Source organism: Bidens hawaiensis, unplaced genomic scaffold (assembly GCF_021521415.1).
Source record: "Bidens hawaiensis isolate Kalapana, Puna unplaced genomic scaffold, B.hawaiensis_p1.1 tig00004327_1, whole genome shotgun sequence".
Lineage (NCBI taxonomy): Eukaryota > Viridiplantae > Streptophyta > Magnoliopsida > Asterales > Asteraceae > Bidens > Bidens hawaiensis.
In genome coordinates, this window is record NW_027491261.1 from 1,806,742 (window position 1) to 1,823,060 (window position 16,319).

Consider the following 16,319-nt stretch of genomic DNA (forward strand, 5'->3'; position numbering starts at 1 on the left):
ATTGTCTTCTTTAAAATTTAAATAGAGTTCTCTTGTGTGAAACCGATAAAAGTGTGATGGCTAATGTTGCTTTAAGATATATTCTCTGCTTTTTTTAAACATGATTTCCATTTGATTTAACATGAAGCCTTGTTCCATTATATAAACCGTTTTATTAAACAACATTTTTAATAGCATAATTGAACACTGACCTTTAGAACTATCATCAACTTGATATTAGATAATTTGTGGTTTGGAAAACATGATACTTTTAGTTCATTTAAAATATTAAAAGTATCATCTAGTACCCTGCTAACAAATACCATATGCACATAGATATTCCATTGAATATTTAAAAAACATTGACGTCAAGTGATTATTAACTTCTTGTACAACATCAATTTTTTGCTGCAAGTATCACATGTTCTTGAAAATATTGTGCATTTGATGCATAGTAAAAAACAAAATGATACACATAATTAATTCGATATGAAATAGTATCAAATGAATCAGTTATGAGAAAATGATCAAGAATATCTATAACCAGCTCTCCCTCACTCAAACCACCAATTTTTCATTCACCTAATTTCAAAAGTCAGTTTGCAAAGATTTTTGTTTCTTTTCATATCAGACAATTCACTTCCTATACTTAAGATTAGGGTTTTGATTAAATTTAAGACCTACGCTTTGCCCAAATAAATCACACAGCAAATTATAATGTGTTTTTATAAATATAGTTAACAAATTATAAGAATTAAATAGTAAATTTAAAATATCATGACTTTAAAGAAATGTCTTTAAATTAGAGTATCAACAGTTTCGTCAAATATTTATATAATCAAATGGCTTTTAACGTAATAACATAAAAGGTGAGAAAATGAACTTTATTAAGAAAAAACATTTATTTTGGGTTTTTTTCTTGCCAATTAATAAGATGTCATAAGCACGTTTATTTGTTTGTTAATTTATTTATAATAAGATCTATTTAACAAAATAGTGAGCATTTAATATAATCTTTTCATTTCTTTTTACTATCGTAGTATGATTATTGTATATGTAATTAAGAAATTAATATTTTTATTTATTGAAATAAATTTGATTTTACATAAAATAAAAACGACTTAAGTTTGGAGATGCTATAGAAACTTAAGTTAACCTTTATAACTAAAATTTGAACTTAATCTAAGATTTAGGTAGATATAATCTATTATGATTAACTTATATATAGCAAGTGTATATTAATTACAATTAAATATCTTAATTTATAAGATATAAAATTAAAGGTGTTTTGGTGGGAAAAAATATTATTAGATGAAACATGGTGATAACATATGACACATTTATTTATTTTTATTAAAATATGTAGATGTAGATTTTTTCAATGGTTTAGTAAGTTTAAATAAACGTACTGTTGAAATATTTTTTTAGTTATTTAATTATTTAAGATCATTATAAGAGACAGTAAAAATAAATCTTCACTTAACCAGAAGTTAACATCTAGCAACGGATGTTACAAATTTACTATAATTGAAGTACCAAAGAGAGGAAGTAAATTTTCTTGGCAAGTATCCTTTTATAAATTTTAAATAATTGCTTTCATCGCTCATTGTTCTAAATTTGATTTATTTTTAGAGAAAATTACTGTTTACATCCATGTGGTTTGAGGATGGGGGCACATTGAGTCCCTCGAAAAAAAATGAACTTGTTAAGTCCCTGTGATTTGAAGAGTGACCAGAATGAGTCCCTCCCTCATCTTTTTGTTAGCAGCCCCGCTAAAATAAGGGATAAACTTGTAATTTACACCAGAAGAAAAAAAAAATATCGTTCATTAGTCACCACTTCCCCAAATCAATTATAATCAAAACTTCATACTAGGGATGAGATTGGGATGGTACCGGTACCGATCCCGAAAATCCCGATCCCGAAATTTGGAAATTGTTGGTACCGGTACCGGTATTTCGTGAAAAATTCGGGAAATATCGGTACCGTACCGATACCGAAAACTCAAAATTTGGTACCGATTCGGTACCGACTTTACCAAACGGTACCGAATTCGGTACCGGTACGGTACCAGTACCAATCTGTACCCGTACCGAAAACGCTCATCCCTACTTCATACCCTAACTCATCATTCATTCATCATCTTCATCCTCAAATTCCAATTTTTAGACTTCAATCTTAAAATTGATGCTCAAATCAATTAAATCCACACTCTGATTCAACATCACATCTCAATTCGAACGTTTGAGATCCTAATTTCACTCCACATTCTATGTAATATCTATTGATTATGGTTGTTGGAAGGGTGAGGGTGTTCTCTGGCGATTCTTTCTGATGTCACCTTCGCAGCACGACAGCGACGACAACAAAGCCACAGGTGCACCACAGCGATGATGCACGAGCTAGGATTTTTATCATTGTATATTATGGAGGGTTACGATAGGCATCGAGACCAGACGAAGTAGATGGTGGTTAAGTGGTTTGGACAAAGATTCCAGCAACTGAAACGTTTTGTGATAAACCTTGCTTTTCCAGCTACATCTCCGGTGAACCCACCTGATTCCAACGCAATGGTTTGATTAGTTTTGTTGAAAAAGTAGTCCGGTTTGATTAGTTTTGTTAAAAAAGTAGTTCGGTTCGATTGGTTTTTTGTTAAAAAACTAGTTCGGCCCGATTAGTTTGGTAAAGAAGTAGTTCGGTTCTATTAGTTTTTTTTTTAAAAGAGTTTGTTTGATTAGTTTTTTGTTAAAAGACTAGTACGGCCCGTTTAGTTTTGTTAAAGAAGTAGATCTGTTTGATTAGGTTTGCTAAAAAAAAGTAGTTCGATTTGATTAGTCTTGTTAAAAAAAAGTAACTTAGGTTCGATTAGTTTTGTTGAAAAAGAAGTTCAGTTCAGTTAGTTTTGTAAAAAATGTAGTTCGGTTCGATTACTTTTTGTTAAATAACTAGTTCGGCCAGATTAGTTTGTTGTAGTATAGTAGTTCGGTTCAATTAGTTTTGTTAAAAAAGTAGTTAGGTTCGATTAGTTTTTGTTAAATAACTAGTTCAGCCCATTAGTTTGTTGAAGTAGTAGTTCGGTTCATATAGTTTTTGTTAAAAAGTAGTTTGGTTCAATTAGTTTTGTTAAAAAAAACTGGTTCGGCCTAATTAGTTTGTTAAAGTAGTTCGGTTCTACTAATTTCGTTAAAAAGCCAGTTCGGTTGTATTAGTTTTGTTAAAAATGTAGTTCAGTTTGATTAGTTTTTTTAACAAAAAACTAATACGGCCCGTTTAGTTTTGTTAAAGAAGTAGTTCGGTTCGATTAGTTTTGTTAAAAAAAGTAAGTTCGGTTCGATTTGTTTTGTTAAAAAAAAAGTAAGTTCGGTTCGATTAGTTTTGTAAAGTAGTTCGGTTCGATTAGTTTTGTTAAATAACTAGTTCGGCCCGATTAATTTGTTGAAGTACTAGTTTGGTACTTATAGTTTTGTTAAAAAAGTAGTTTGGTTGAAACAGTAATTTTCTCTTATTTTTACGTAGTAGTTGTAAAACCAAAAGTGCTTTCTAGATTTGCTTTATAAAAACCAGAAATTTTATCTCCTTCATTGGCCAACTATTAGAATTTGTCTTCAATGTCAAAATTCTTGGCTTTAACACAATTGCATTCAATATAACACTATAATATTCCAAATTTCACTGCAGTAGCTGATGAGGCTGACCGAAAACAAAACTATTACTGATAATAAATTTAAATAGCATTCGCGCACACTTGTTATGGGCGACTACAAAAGAATCACTTCAACCGCGTTCAGAGAGCTTGTTTCTTAGATCCTTGAGTGCATCCACTACCTCAGAATCAAGATTGTGTTTCAACAGTTTACCTTGTACTGAGGTTGACCTGGAAAACAAGTTCAGATTCTTATTAAATACATTTTCATCATTTATTAAAGGTTTGTGTTCAGTTTCTGCATATGTTCTACCAGAATACCATAGTTAATGTTACAAAAGCATACCAAATTATTTTTCACTTTCTTAGTTCAAGATTTTTATGGTTTCTTTCAATGAACATATAAGTTGATGGAAAACTCACCTTTGTTCTTCAAGCATTCTTTCGACCTCTTTTTGTGAAGTCTTAATCTGAAACGGGCGAAAGAAGTTATTCAGGAGATTATAAAGAGTGTACCTCTAAGCGCATTGTATCACTAATGCTTAAAGATATGATCAACGAAAAACTACAGCTACAGAAACCAAAAGACCCAGAAACTTGAACACTACAAATAAATGTTAGTCACTCTGTAATTTTCGCTAGATCGAGAGATTGTGTTTGGATAGATAATAGATTTACATGTTGCCTATTTTGTATCAAGTACAAGTTAAAATACTACAAACCACATCGTGTAAATTGGACAATAAATATTTTGTAGTGTGAGTGTAAGAGAGCATTCACAGATGCTCACAGTAGAATCTCATTCTCCATCTTTCTCTCTTTCATACTCGGAACACATATTTTATAATTTCTTCTCCTTATTAAATATACTCAGAGACAATTATAGGGATTGATATTAAACTATTAATGCTCTAATTAAAAGGTACAATGTAGAAACCCTACGGATTGTCGGCGATGAATAAGATAACATAACATAAGAACAAAAGACAAAATCACAAAGACAAACTTGAAGTTATTTTTTTTTTATCTTTTAAAGGGATAAACAACCATAGAATCCAAACTATCATATAAATTTGTAAAGTCTTCTCCAACTTTATTATTTCCATCATTTAAACGCAGACTTTCAGTCTTTTGACAAATAAAGCACACTAATATTTTAAAATAAAACTACAAAATTGAAAAACAAAATAACTAATACAGAGAGAAAAGAGTATTGTGTTGTACCTCTGAAACCAATGCCTTTGCACTCCAAACAAAAGCTCCCTATAATTAAAACTATAATGATCACAAATCAACCCGAATAATCCAAACAATCTTGGTAAAATAATAATAATAATAATAATAATAATAATAATAACAATAAAAAGAAGAAGAAGAATCTTCCATCGTCGTATCAATAAAGCATACCTTTAGCATGTTAAATAGTAAAGATAAGATTAATTTCACAAAGTAAATATATTATTAGTAAAAAGTATTCATGACATACTGCTCCATGTGCTGCATGTTGTTGACAACGATCAGATGTAACAACCCATACTCTTGGGCATCCATCCTCCCTCAAGGCTGCAACCTACCAAAAAATTCAGGATTGCATTAATCATAAATTAGGTTTAAAGAGAGGGTAAATCGGTAATTAAATGTGGTACTGCTTACTTCTTTCTCTATCCAGGCATCAGCACATGTTTCAGTTGAATAAATGATATCAACACTGCAATATTCTACAAGACTATTAAAATATCTGAAAAGAGGTAGCAAAAAATAATTAATATTATATTAGTTTATGAAAAATAAATAATACCCAGCAAAGTTTTCTTTGTGCATTGGAAGACCAGACATCATAGCATCAAAAACAACTACCACTTTCACCTCTGAAAATGTCCAAATAGAAACAATTTAGAGTAAACAAATAATGTGTTACATAGGATTACAAAATATATACTAGTTAAATAATAGGGTAATATATTCTACACGAAAACATGTTAAAACATTGCAAGGAGTTGCGAACACGTTACACGACTTTTAGGTATCTTTTTTTTATCCTTCACTCAATATTAATAATTAACAAGTGATCTCGCCAGCGCGTTGCCACGGAAAAGCACCCTTGTGTAACCAAGAGGTAAAACTGAATTTGTCATGGAAAACCAGTCTTACCTTTCACTAACAAAATAATAATAGTAAAAATAATCAACAGAATAATAGAAACTCTATTAGTAATTATATTTTTAATAATGATAATAACAATAACTAATAATAATTATAGCAAATAATATCAACAATTTTACAACAAATTACCAAAAAAAGAATATATAGTAAGCATAAACGTTAAATATAAAAAAAAGAAACTCACTTGTATGAAACAGAAAACGATTAAATGAATATTGGTACTGATGTTGTTCGGTTCGTATCGTTATGGTACAGGAGCTCGGTAATAAAGGTGAATCCCAAGTTTTATAACTCTGTTTTTAATAAATTTATATCAGAATGTTTCAAACTCAAATTAAACAAAAGTGTGCATTTAGATTTTTTTTCTAAAAGTTAATGAATGCAAGTTACTAGAGAAAAACATATTAATAAAATTTAAATGGATTAAACATGCATACTAGTATATAAAGGGATGAAATTGAAACTTTGTTAAAAGAAATAAACCGGTGTAAAAATTTCATTGGGTGGATTGGTTCACCAAGTTGGTAATTGTTATTAAAAGAACAAATGCGAAATCATGTAACATAGCCTATTGGGAATGCTAGAAATAGCTACCAACCTAACACAGAGTGGTAATCTTCTTTCTAATCTAAGAAAACACAGAGTTTGACTTTTAAAGTCAACAAAAAATATCTGAAATATGAAATTTTAATCAAATTTGGTTGCAAATGCAGCACAAACGTTTTCCACTTTACACAATGGTTATTATAGTGAATATAGTTCAAATATATTGTCTCAATTCGTCATATTAAAATACGATTCATTTACCTATAAAACTCCAAATATAACACAAACCTCTTAGCATTCCAAAGGTTATAAGTTCATCAACAAGCTTTTGGCGAGCAAGATCAAGTCTTCTGTTCATAAAATGTTTTTTGAGTTTCGGCCAATAGCCACAAACATTATAACCATCGACTAGCAACACGGGGACTGCAGTATCCATACCCTGATTTGTACTGTTCAGTAATTTCAGAAATTCTTGATGCTTATAATACAATAATTACTTATGTTAATTGAATAAGTTGCAACCATTTTAATAAGTAAAAAAATGGGAAAGAAATTTACTAATAAAGCGTCAAAGTAGGGTCACGATAAAGCTCGGTATCATCATCGGGAAGGTCATCTTTTTCCACTTTTTTCCTACGGTAACTAGTTGCGGGTTTAGGTGTTCCAGATTTTCGCTTTTGATACTCCTGTAATAAAATACAATATTATAATAATAATAATAATCTAACTTCATAACATAAAACGATTGAGAAAAGCTATAAACAACCTGTCATGCTGTCAACCCCATTCATAAATAAATGAGTCGAAATACTCACGTCTAACTTTTAAGAAGGATAAATTACAGTTTTCGTTCTTTATGTATGAGGTAATTTGCAGATCATGTCCTTTAACTTCTATAGGAACAAAAGACACCCGTGAGGCTGATATGCTATCACACTTTTCGTCATTTCCACCATCGGTCGTTAGATTTGTCTATTAAATGACCAAAATATCCTCATGTGTGTTGCAAATGACAGGATTTAGCAAACATGGGCGTTTTTTGTACTTTATGAAGTTAAAAACGCAATTTGCAACTTATAGATAAAGAACTAAAAAATGTAATTTACACTTTTAACAAAATGCTCATGCTTGATTCTTGGAAAAAAAATGATAGGAGCAAAGTTAACTAATTCACTGATACGAACCCGTTCGAATTCAAGGGAGCTGAAGGATCCAGGGAGGATGAAGAGCTAAAGGAAGCCGAAGGGTCTAAGTAACCGCTTCAATTATTACTACCATTCGGGTTATATATATGTTCTTGTCGTAGTTTATAAGATATCCATGTAGTTTATAAGATATCCATGTTTTATATATAAAAAATAGAGAGAACTTCGATTTTGGTCCATGTGGTTTCTTAAAATTATCAATTTTAGTCCAATAGTTTATTTTAGGCTTTTATGGTACAATAGTTTCAATTAACTATCAGTTTTAGTCCAACCCATTAACGTCATCAACCAACCGTTAGTTAATACAACTTTGAGGAGTTTTTTTATATTTTTCACAAACTTTTAATTCATATGAATTTTTGGGTGTTCTACCAAAATTAAGTTTTATACTTTTTGTTATCTTTTAGTATTATGGTTTCCTATATTTGTTTGTATATAAATATCTATACACTTTTTATTTTTAATAAATATAATTTTTTCGAAACTGACGCTTTTATGCAAGTGTATATTTTTAGTAAATACAAACCAAGGCGTCATTCCCATTTTGATGGGCTAGCAAGGTGATTATGATATGAAATAATTGTTACAAACTCTATCGAGTACAAAAGTTTAGTTGTTTGAAAAAAAATACAAACCAAAAATTAAATTAATAAACAGATTTTCAAAAACCCTCAGTCATTTGAAAAGCAAAAAAAAAAGCAATATAAAATAAATATATGCTCTTTTTATCACCGAGAAATAAAAGCCGAAAAGTTAAGTTTTTTTAAATCATTTATAGTTAGTAGAAGTGTAGAATTAAACTGGAACTTTAAAAAATAAATATTATGTTTTTTAAAGCCTAGATATTATTACGGCAATAAAAGTAAAAATAAAACTATTCAAATACAAATAAATAAATAAATAAATAAATAGTTGCATAAAAAGCTCCGGTTTCAAAAAAAATATTAAAAAAAATAAAAAAGTATATATTTATATATAAACAATATAATAAACCATAATAGTTAGAAAATAACAAAAAGTATAAAACTTATATTTAGTAAAAAAAGAAATGTTCATATGAATTAAAAGTTTGTGAAAAATATAAAAAAGCCCCTCAAAGTTGTATTAACTAACGGTTGGTGGACAACGTTAGTGGCTTGGACTAAAACTGATAGTTAATTGAAACTATTGTACCATAAAAGCCTAAAATAAACTATTGGACCAAAATTGTTAATCTTAAGAAACCACAAGGATCAAAACCGAAGCTTTCTCTAAAAAATATTGGGGTTTGTTATCCTTGTATTTGGAGAATTGCCATCTCGAATCGGCTAACTGGAGACTAACCCATCTCGAATCGGGTCAACTATACTTTTATTTATTGTTTAAGTTTAGGGGTTCTATCATTTGGTTCCATTGCCGGAAAATTCGAATGGTGCTTACAACCCAGAATTCGGCTATCGCTACCCAATTATCAGCCATTGCATCACGATTAGACTCCATCCTAGCAAATCTGAAGGATGATATTGCAGCAATCAAGACTCAGATGATCGGTGATGGCAGTTACCATGAGGATCGGAAGAACACAGTGGCGGAGGACAGTTTAATGGCCGACAAAAAAGGTGAAATGGTCGTCTCTGATAACTGGAAGGGTGACGATTAGAGTTTGGAAAACTTGATTCACCTGCCAAACCTCAGTCGTCACAATACACTCTCAAAATCCATTCACGCAAATCTAATTTTAAAGACGCGCGATTCCTAACATGTGAACTGTTGGAATTAAGGGGAGAGGAAGGGAATACCGAACCACTTGTGATTGAAGGGAACACACATGATAAGAAGGAAATGGTTGAAATTAAGCATGCCATCAAATGGTCATTTAGGTGGGGTCCAAATCAGTTAGAAAATAAAAGGTGCGGTCCAGATGCAAAAGACAAGAAAATTGCAAGGCCTTCACAATCCGCTTTAGCTTATGGATGGGTCTATGATGCGAGTCAGCCTACAATGGAGAAGTCCATTATTCATCAGGTTTTTCTTGTAGCCATCTTGAAACACGCATTGGTTCGAGTCCCAGCAACATCTATAAGTTCCTCCCCACCGGTTACCATAGATTGGGAAACCGATTTTCAACTTCATTCAGCTCAAAATAGTCGCGGGGTCTAGGACGCCAGTAAACCTACAATTGAATGGCTAATCGCTTGGCTATCAAATCCAAACGGGAGTGACATTAATATGCCGCATTCTATGAAGCGTGTCTATGAAACGTGTGTGGCTACAATTGAATGGATGATCGCTTGGCACAACTATTATCAAATTTTCGACTTGAGGACAAGTCGATTTTCCGGCCCGGAAGTATTGATACGAACCCGTTCGAATTCAAGGGAGCTGAAGGGTCCAGGGAAGATGAAGAGCTAAAGGAAGCCGAAGGGTCTAAGTAACCGCTTCAATTGTTACTACCATTCGGGTTATATATATGTTCTTGTCGTAGTTTATAAGATATCCATGTTTTATATGTAAAAAATATTGGGATTTGTTATCCTTGTATTTGGAGAATAGCCATCTCGAATCGGCTAACCGGAGACTAACCCATCTCGAATCGGGTCAACTATCCTTTAATTTATTGTTTAAGTTTAGGGGTTCTATCATTCACCTTCCATAACTTCAAGAATTGCAAATTTTGCTTGACATTTGATGTAATTCTGGCGGGAGGAGGCTGTGAACCCTGTAAAAAAAAAGTTTTTAAACGAAGAAAAACTTGTTGTGACTGACACGTGACACGTAACAAAATTTGAATATTCTTATATTTTACATATACATTCGGTAACATTCACAAAAAAAATTGAGTATCAACAATCTAAAAAAATATCATAAGTTGGAAACCAAAGTATCAAAAATATCACAATGTTTAACATTATAGAGAATTGAGATAAAAAAAAAACACTCAGCAAAAGCTAGTGTTAATCATTTCAGGGATGTAACAATAAATGCTAGGACATATCAAGTGCCAATGTTATTAACATGTTATAATACGTATGAATTATAAAATAGTTTCTTTGGTACTCTTGTATCTTGTGTGAGGAGATAGATCTTGTACATTGAAAAATTATAAACAACTATAAGAAACTACATTAGCTTTCATGAATTATCTTTGAAAGTCAAAACCAATTTCCTACTTGAAAACCAGTTAGCATGTATATCTTTTTGAGCCATTCTCTATGTTAAAAGACAAAATTATGCTTACTGTACTCTTTAGATGGTGGTTTAAATTGACTTCATAATAATATATACTTTGTATTAAAATAATAATAATAATAGTCCATCTATTTCCAAAAATCATAACTAAGAAACACATAACTTAAAATATGGATTATAAAAAGTTAACAATCATAACTAAGAAACACAATTCAATTCTGATAATCATGTATTGCAAGTTTGCAACCTAACATTGGTTTTAGATTATCATGCAATGCACTTGTATGCAGTTCTATAAATTAAAAATAAGGTTGTTACATAACTTAAAATACGGATTCTAAAAGGTAAACAAGTAAGAAACACAATTCAATTCTGATAAGCATGTATTTCAACCTAATACTGGTTTCTGATTATCATGCAATGCACTTGTATGCAGTGCTATAAATGTAGCTTTTGCAGTTCTTGGCTTTGAACATCACCTACGACAACAACAACAACAACAACAACAACAACAACAAAATAATCCATCTATTTCCAAAAAACAGTGAAATCAACGAACCAAAAAAAAAGAAAAAAAATTGAAAATTGGGCCCCAATATTTAGAGTGATTTTATGTGTTTTAGAAATCATATAAAAAAAGGGAAAATTCTAAAAATGTTCATTTGCTGGAGAGTTATACCATTTTGTCCCCAAAATTTTGAATATCCAAAACTGCCCTACAGAAATAAGCAGGACACAGCGTTTTGAGTTCGAAACTAAGCATCAAGATGAGTTTGAGAGAATTACTATATTTTAGGAACATTTCTGGAATCTCTCTCCACTAAAGGAACATTTTGGGAATTTTCCCTACAGAAATATGTCGTCATGTTTATGTGTCAAGATCCTAACAAAAAAAAATACTGTACTTTGTTTTTTCAGCAAGCCCTAAATTATCTTCTATTGTTTGAATTTTCAGAATGTAACCATTCCTACTACATTATCCATCTTTTTCCAAAGATCAGTTAAATCCAAGAACCAAAAAGGAAAAGAGCCGCCTTGGATATTATGGAACAGTGTATAGTCCATTGAAACAAATAAAATACATGGGCGGTTCCACTGTAAAATAATAATAAACAAATAAAAATGGAAATAAACCCATTAAAGAGCAAAAAAATGAGTTGGAAAAAAGGGGGAAACGAACCTTAGGAGATTGGGAATTATTATTATTATTATTATTCTTGTTCTTGTGGGCAAAAATCTTGGAAGATGAACAGCCACAATTTGATGCAAAAATTGAGTTTGAGATTGTGAATGGTTTCATGCTAATTCTTCTTCAATCTTCCTCCTGTTCTTGACATCCATATATAACAATCCATTACCTCCTTCTGATTCTTCAACTTTCTCAGTAATTTAGAAAGAGATCTTATTGGGCTCAATTGATTAGGGTTTCTTATTGGGCTTCAATTGATTCTTTAACTGGATGTGTATGTGCATTGTGAAGTTTAGAACTGAAGAAGTGAGTTGAGGAATTCAACCATCAGGTATGGTTTTTCTTTTGATTAGTGTTTGTTCCTGATTTGCTTTTACTTTCACTAGATGGTTCACTTTCTCAGAAGCATATCATCCATCGAGAGGTAATTTTATGAAATCATCAAATTTCCTATTTGTTTCCGTCATTTGCACCAAGATTACATGGAAGTAAATGGTTTTCATTTACTTTGTGCAGATTTTGATGTTGAGTGGTCAAATAAGTTGAAGAGCTGTACATCTAAGCATCATCTTAATCATAAGGTTTGTTTTTATTTGAAATCTTTATAATGGTAAGATGTATAGATGTAATCTTAGTAATATGTACGCATTATACTAAAAATAATAGCATAATCATTTGCTGCAGCAACATGGCTTTTTTGGAATTTCACCGTACACACGGTTACACGTCATGCTACCTGCGTTTTACCTTCCGCCAGATATCGCCTACATTGCACCTCTTCTGTTTCGACCGAGGAATTCAAGTTCATCATCTCTTCCCATGGTTTCACAAACCCTTCAGCCCTCGCGATAGTTCGCCACTCCATCTCCGCTTCACCATGTAATTAGAAAGAGGTCCCCATATCACTTACCATTGGATGAATGTGTAAGTATACTGGCCTCTACAACATACAAATTTATAGCTTGATTTTAATAACAAGCAAAAGTAGAACAGGAATAGTTTCACATATAAAATGATGCCAATGTTATACAAACAGGATGACGCTAATGCAGGCGTAAGCAAGACCCAAATATTTGTATAAATCGGCAAATTAGATTAAACAGGCAAACAAAGAAGTTTAAGAAGACAACACATCAAGGGGTTTTTCTTTAGAAGTTTCTATGAATTAATAACCACCTGCACCTCTGTTCCTTTCAATTGGACTTTGTTAAAGTCAGACATGTTCTTTTATGAAAATTGATGTGATTCCAGGTAATTCCCCTTATATATACATATGTGTGGGTATAGATATGCAGACACAAAAAATTATCTATGTTTGACATCAAAAGACAAGATAGATACATGAATTATGTATCAAAATATAAATGATATAAATGTCACTGATGCATCATGACAAATTGTAAATCATAATTTCATAAGAGGCTTCGAAATAAAAACAGAAAAGTAAGAAATGAATTAATTGTTTTCTTAGTTGATGTTATTGTGGTAGGATTTTGTTCTGTGCTAGAAATACATTGACTTTTGTGGTCAAACAAGGAATTAAAGGAAACTCATGTTAGATGTTGGAATTTGAATGGTGGTGACAAAATATATATGGTGGTTAAGGCTGGTGCGACGACTAACTCTTTGCACATGCTGATTTGACTCTGGATCACCACTGAGCTTCAGTTATGGTTCAAAGCTCATGGTAGAGGCGAACCGTAGGTAAGTCGTCGTCCATCATTGTCGGGTCCGATTCGTAATCGTTGGTGGTGGGTCCGATTCGTAACCGTTGGTGGTGGCGATGGTAGCTGTCTGTTATGGTTGCTGATTATTGATCGTCTATAATTGAGTTGAGCGGACGGTGATTGTGTGAGTGTTTTGCAAGCTGATTTACGGCCTGCTTAGGGTTTGCTTGGTTTGGTTTGTAAGGGCTATGATGTTCAATTATCCGAGCCTATGTGTTTAAATGGTTTGTTTAAATCTGGATCTGATGAGAGATCAGTTGCTTTATCAAAGTCTTAATTTTAAGCTGAAGATCATACATGGTTTCCACTACATATCATCATAAACATTGGCTCACAGTATTGTGTGACATGATTGTTTGCTTTTTGAAATGCATTTGAATTGTTTTTGATTAATTTTGTTTGTTTGAGCAGTGGAGCCATGGCCGAGGATCTTTAAGGAAGGATCAAAAAGCTGTTGAACCATTTATTAGATCAGATGAGTTAAAAATGCTTTTCAAGGCACGTCATGTAAAGACTTTGACCCAGCAGGTACAAGAATTCGATGTCGTGCTCCGGTTCAAGAGATGTGTTTGGCAATGTAGAGATTCCACTTTTCTTTATTCAAGTAATAATTTAAGTTATATATATTGAAATTGGGTTGGCAGTGTGAAGATTTGTTGTTGCTTTTGACTCTTGATTTTTCATAGGATTTGGAGAAGCATCACCAGAAGGTGATCAAAAGCAACAACAAATCTTCACAGTTTCTTTACATATGGTGTGAAGATTAGTTTCATGATGTTTAACCATAAATATGCACTGTTTACTTTTTATATGTTATTGTTTATGGAAATATTTTGTACACCTCATCTAATACACGTCATCTAACCCACACAACTCTAGCTACTCCTCTTAATCGTCATCTGCGGCGGGGCAACCCACTAGTAATATAACAATTTTGGGAGATGTTGTGCTATATAGGTTGTGCTATTTGCTTCACAGGTTGTACAGACTTCCACTTCAAATTATCGTCACGTGGTGAATGCCTTTACACGTCGCTGGCTCGCTGCTTTACAACTTTCCTTTTTGTTGTTAAATGGTGGTTCTTCTCTCTCTCTCTCTCTCTGATTATCTTCTTTGTCATCTGCACAATCAGCGCCCACTGTGGTTTTCTCTCGCTTCCGTCTTCGATGTTGCAGGTTAGACGATTCCATCTTCAGTTCGAAGGTATATTGTTTATGTAGGTGGACGATTTTTGACCTAATTAGGTTTTGTTGATTGATGCATGAAATTATTTGTTCTAATCTGTGCTCTAATTTGAGTTCTTCACTTGGAATAGATGCAAGTACAAACCCTAATTTTCAACATATGTTCATATACAACAATTGAAGGATTATGAGAGTTGTGTGTTGGGATGTTACAATGGTAATAGGTATGCTCATTACTCAAAATCTCATATGTTAACTCAACATTTTTTTACTTTTGCATCATTTAAGCGCTGATGATTAGCACAATGTGAGGTTCAACTATCGTTGTCTCCTTCGCCTTATGTTGTTGTAAGTGTATTTGTTCGCTTATTTTTTTCCTTAGTATTGCCTCTTCTCGAGCTGCTTGCTTGAATGTCTGTGTTCTTGAGTTAAGTTATTTGGTGCATGCAATTGTGTGTGGGGTGTTTGTGATTGCATGTAATCTGATATTTGCTCAGCCAATGACTAATCATTTGTTTTTTTGTGTTTGATTTCGGGTAATTCGGTAGTCGTATGTCTTCTTTTATGTCTGTGCTAAAACGTTTATTGTTTGAATGTTTTGTATGCATGATTTTGATTTTGGGTAGTTTGAAATAAGTCATTTGTAACAATGGAAATTAAAAAAGTCAATCTGTGCTGAAAGAAAATAATTTAACAAAAAATTACAAAGCATTCAAATAATAGTTACTTTGTTTTATTCAATATTGGAATTTTGGATATTGTTTTATGTCTTTTTGTTAATTCGATTTATTCAAATTGACCCAAAAACACCATTGTTAATCAAGAATTTTGTGTGAAATTCAAATAAATTGAGATCCAAAACAAAGGGGAGATTGTTGATTGATCCTTCTGTTTTGATAAATTATGGTGCAAAAAGTTGAATTTATTTAAATAGGTCAAAACACAAAAAGCCAATAAAAGGTTAACTTTAGTACATAAGTGATTAGATCTCCTGAGCCATTATAGATTACAATAATATACTACAATGTTTGTAATCATAAATTTTATGATTCTATCACTTATACTCTGTTTTCTTTCCCTAAATTTGTCTAGGGGCTTCAATTGGTATTGTTACGACAAACTTTTTCTAGATTTGTAGTAGGACACGGGTATTGTTTCATAATTATTACATAAATTATGAAGTTATCTTATATTTACGCTTTTATGCTTAATTTTTCATTCATGTCTTGCAAGAGAAGATACAAGTAATTAGTTTCTTGCATGTTTTAGTGGCTGCTACATCCTCAAGATCCTACTGTTAAGTGTTTTGATGTTGCACAAAAGGCAAGAAAATTTTGGACAATGTATAATATGCTTTATGTTTTCTTTATATGCTGCATAGTTTTTAATTTTCTGTCCATTTATTTTGTAATAAATAGAAACTTGCAATAGTGGATTGTTCTTAGCGGGCCTGCATGGTAACAATGGACGTGTGCTTTGGAGGATATGGATGGAGAAGCTATTAAGTGATATTAT

The 16,319-nt window shown here is 31.9% G+C and overlaps 1 protein-coding gene across 1 annotated transcript; it reads right to left on the reverse strand.

Annotated features, from left to right (window-relative positions):
* Positions 1 to 3,653: 3,653 nt before the first annotated feature.
* LOC143626262 (uncharacterized) lies at positions 3,654 to 12,068 on the reverse strand. The gene is made up of 10 exons (XM_077096406.1): positions 11,885 to 12,068; positions 10,163 to 10,234; positions 6,890 to 7,017; positions 6,620 to 6,780; positions 5,421 to 5,490; positions 5,276 to 5,330; positions 5,109 to 5,192; positions 4,847 to 4,885; positions 4,046 to 4,092; positions 3,654 to 3,853 (listed from the first exon to the last, which is right to left on the reverse strand). The coding sequence occupies exons 1-10, from the start codon at positions 12,002 to 12,004 to the stop codon at positions 3,754 to 3,756; spliced, it is 876 nt and encodes a 291-aa protein (XP_076952521.1). The 5' UTR covers positions 12,005 to 12,068; the 3' UTR covers positions 3,654 to 3,753.
* Between the last annotated feature and the right edge of the window lie 4,251 nt (positions 12,069 to 16,319).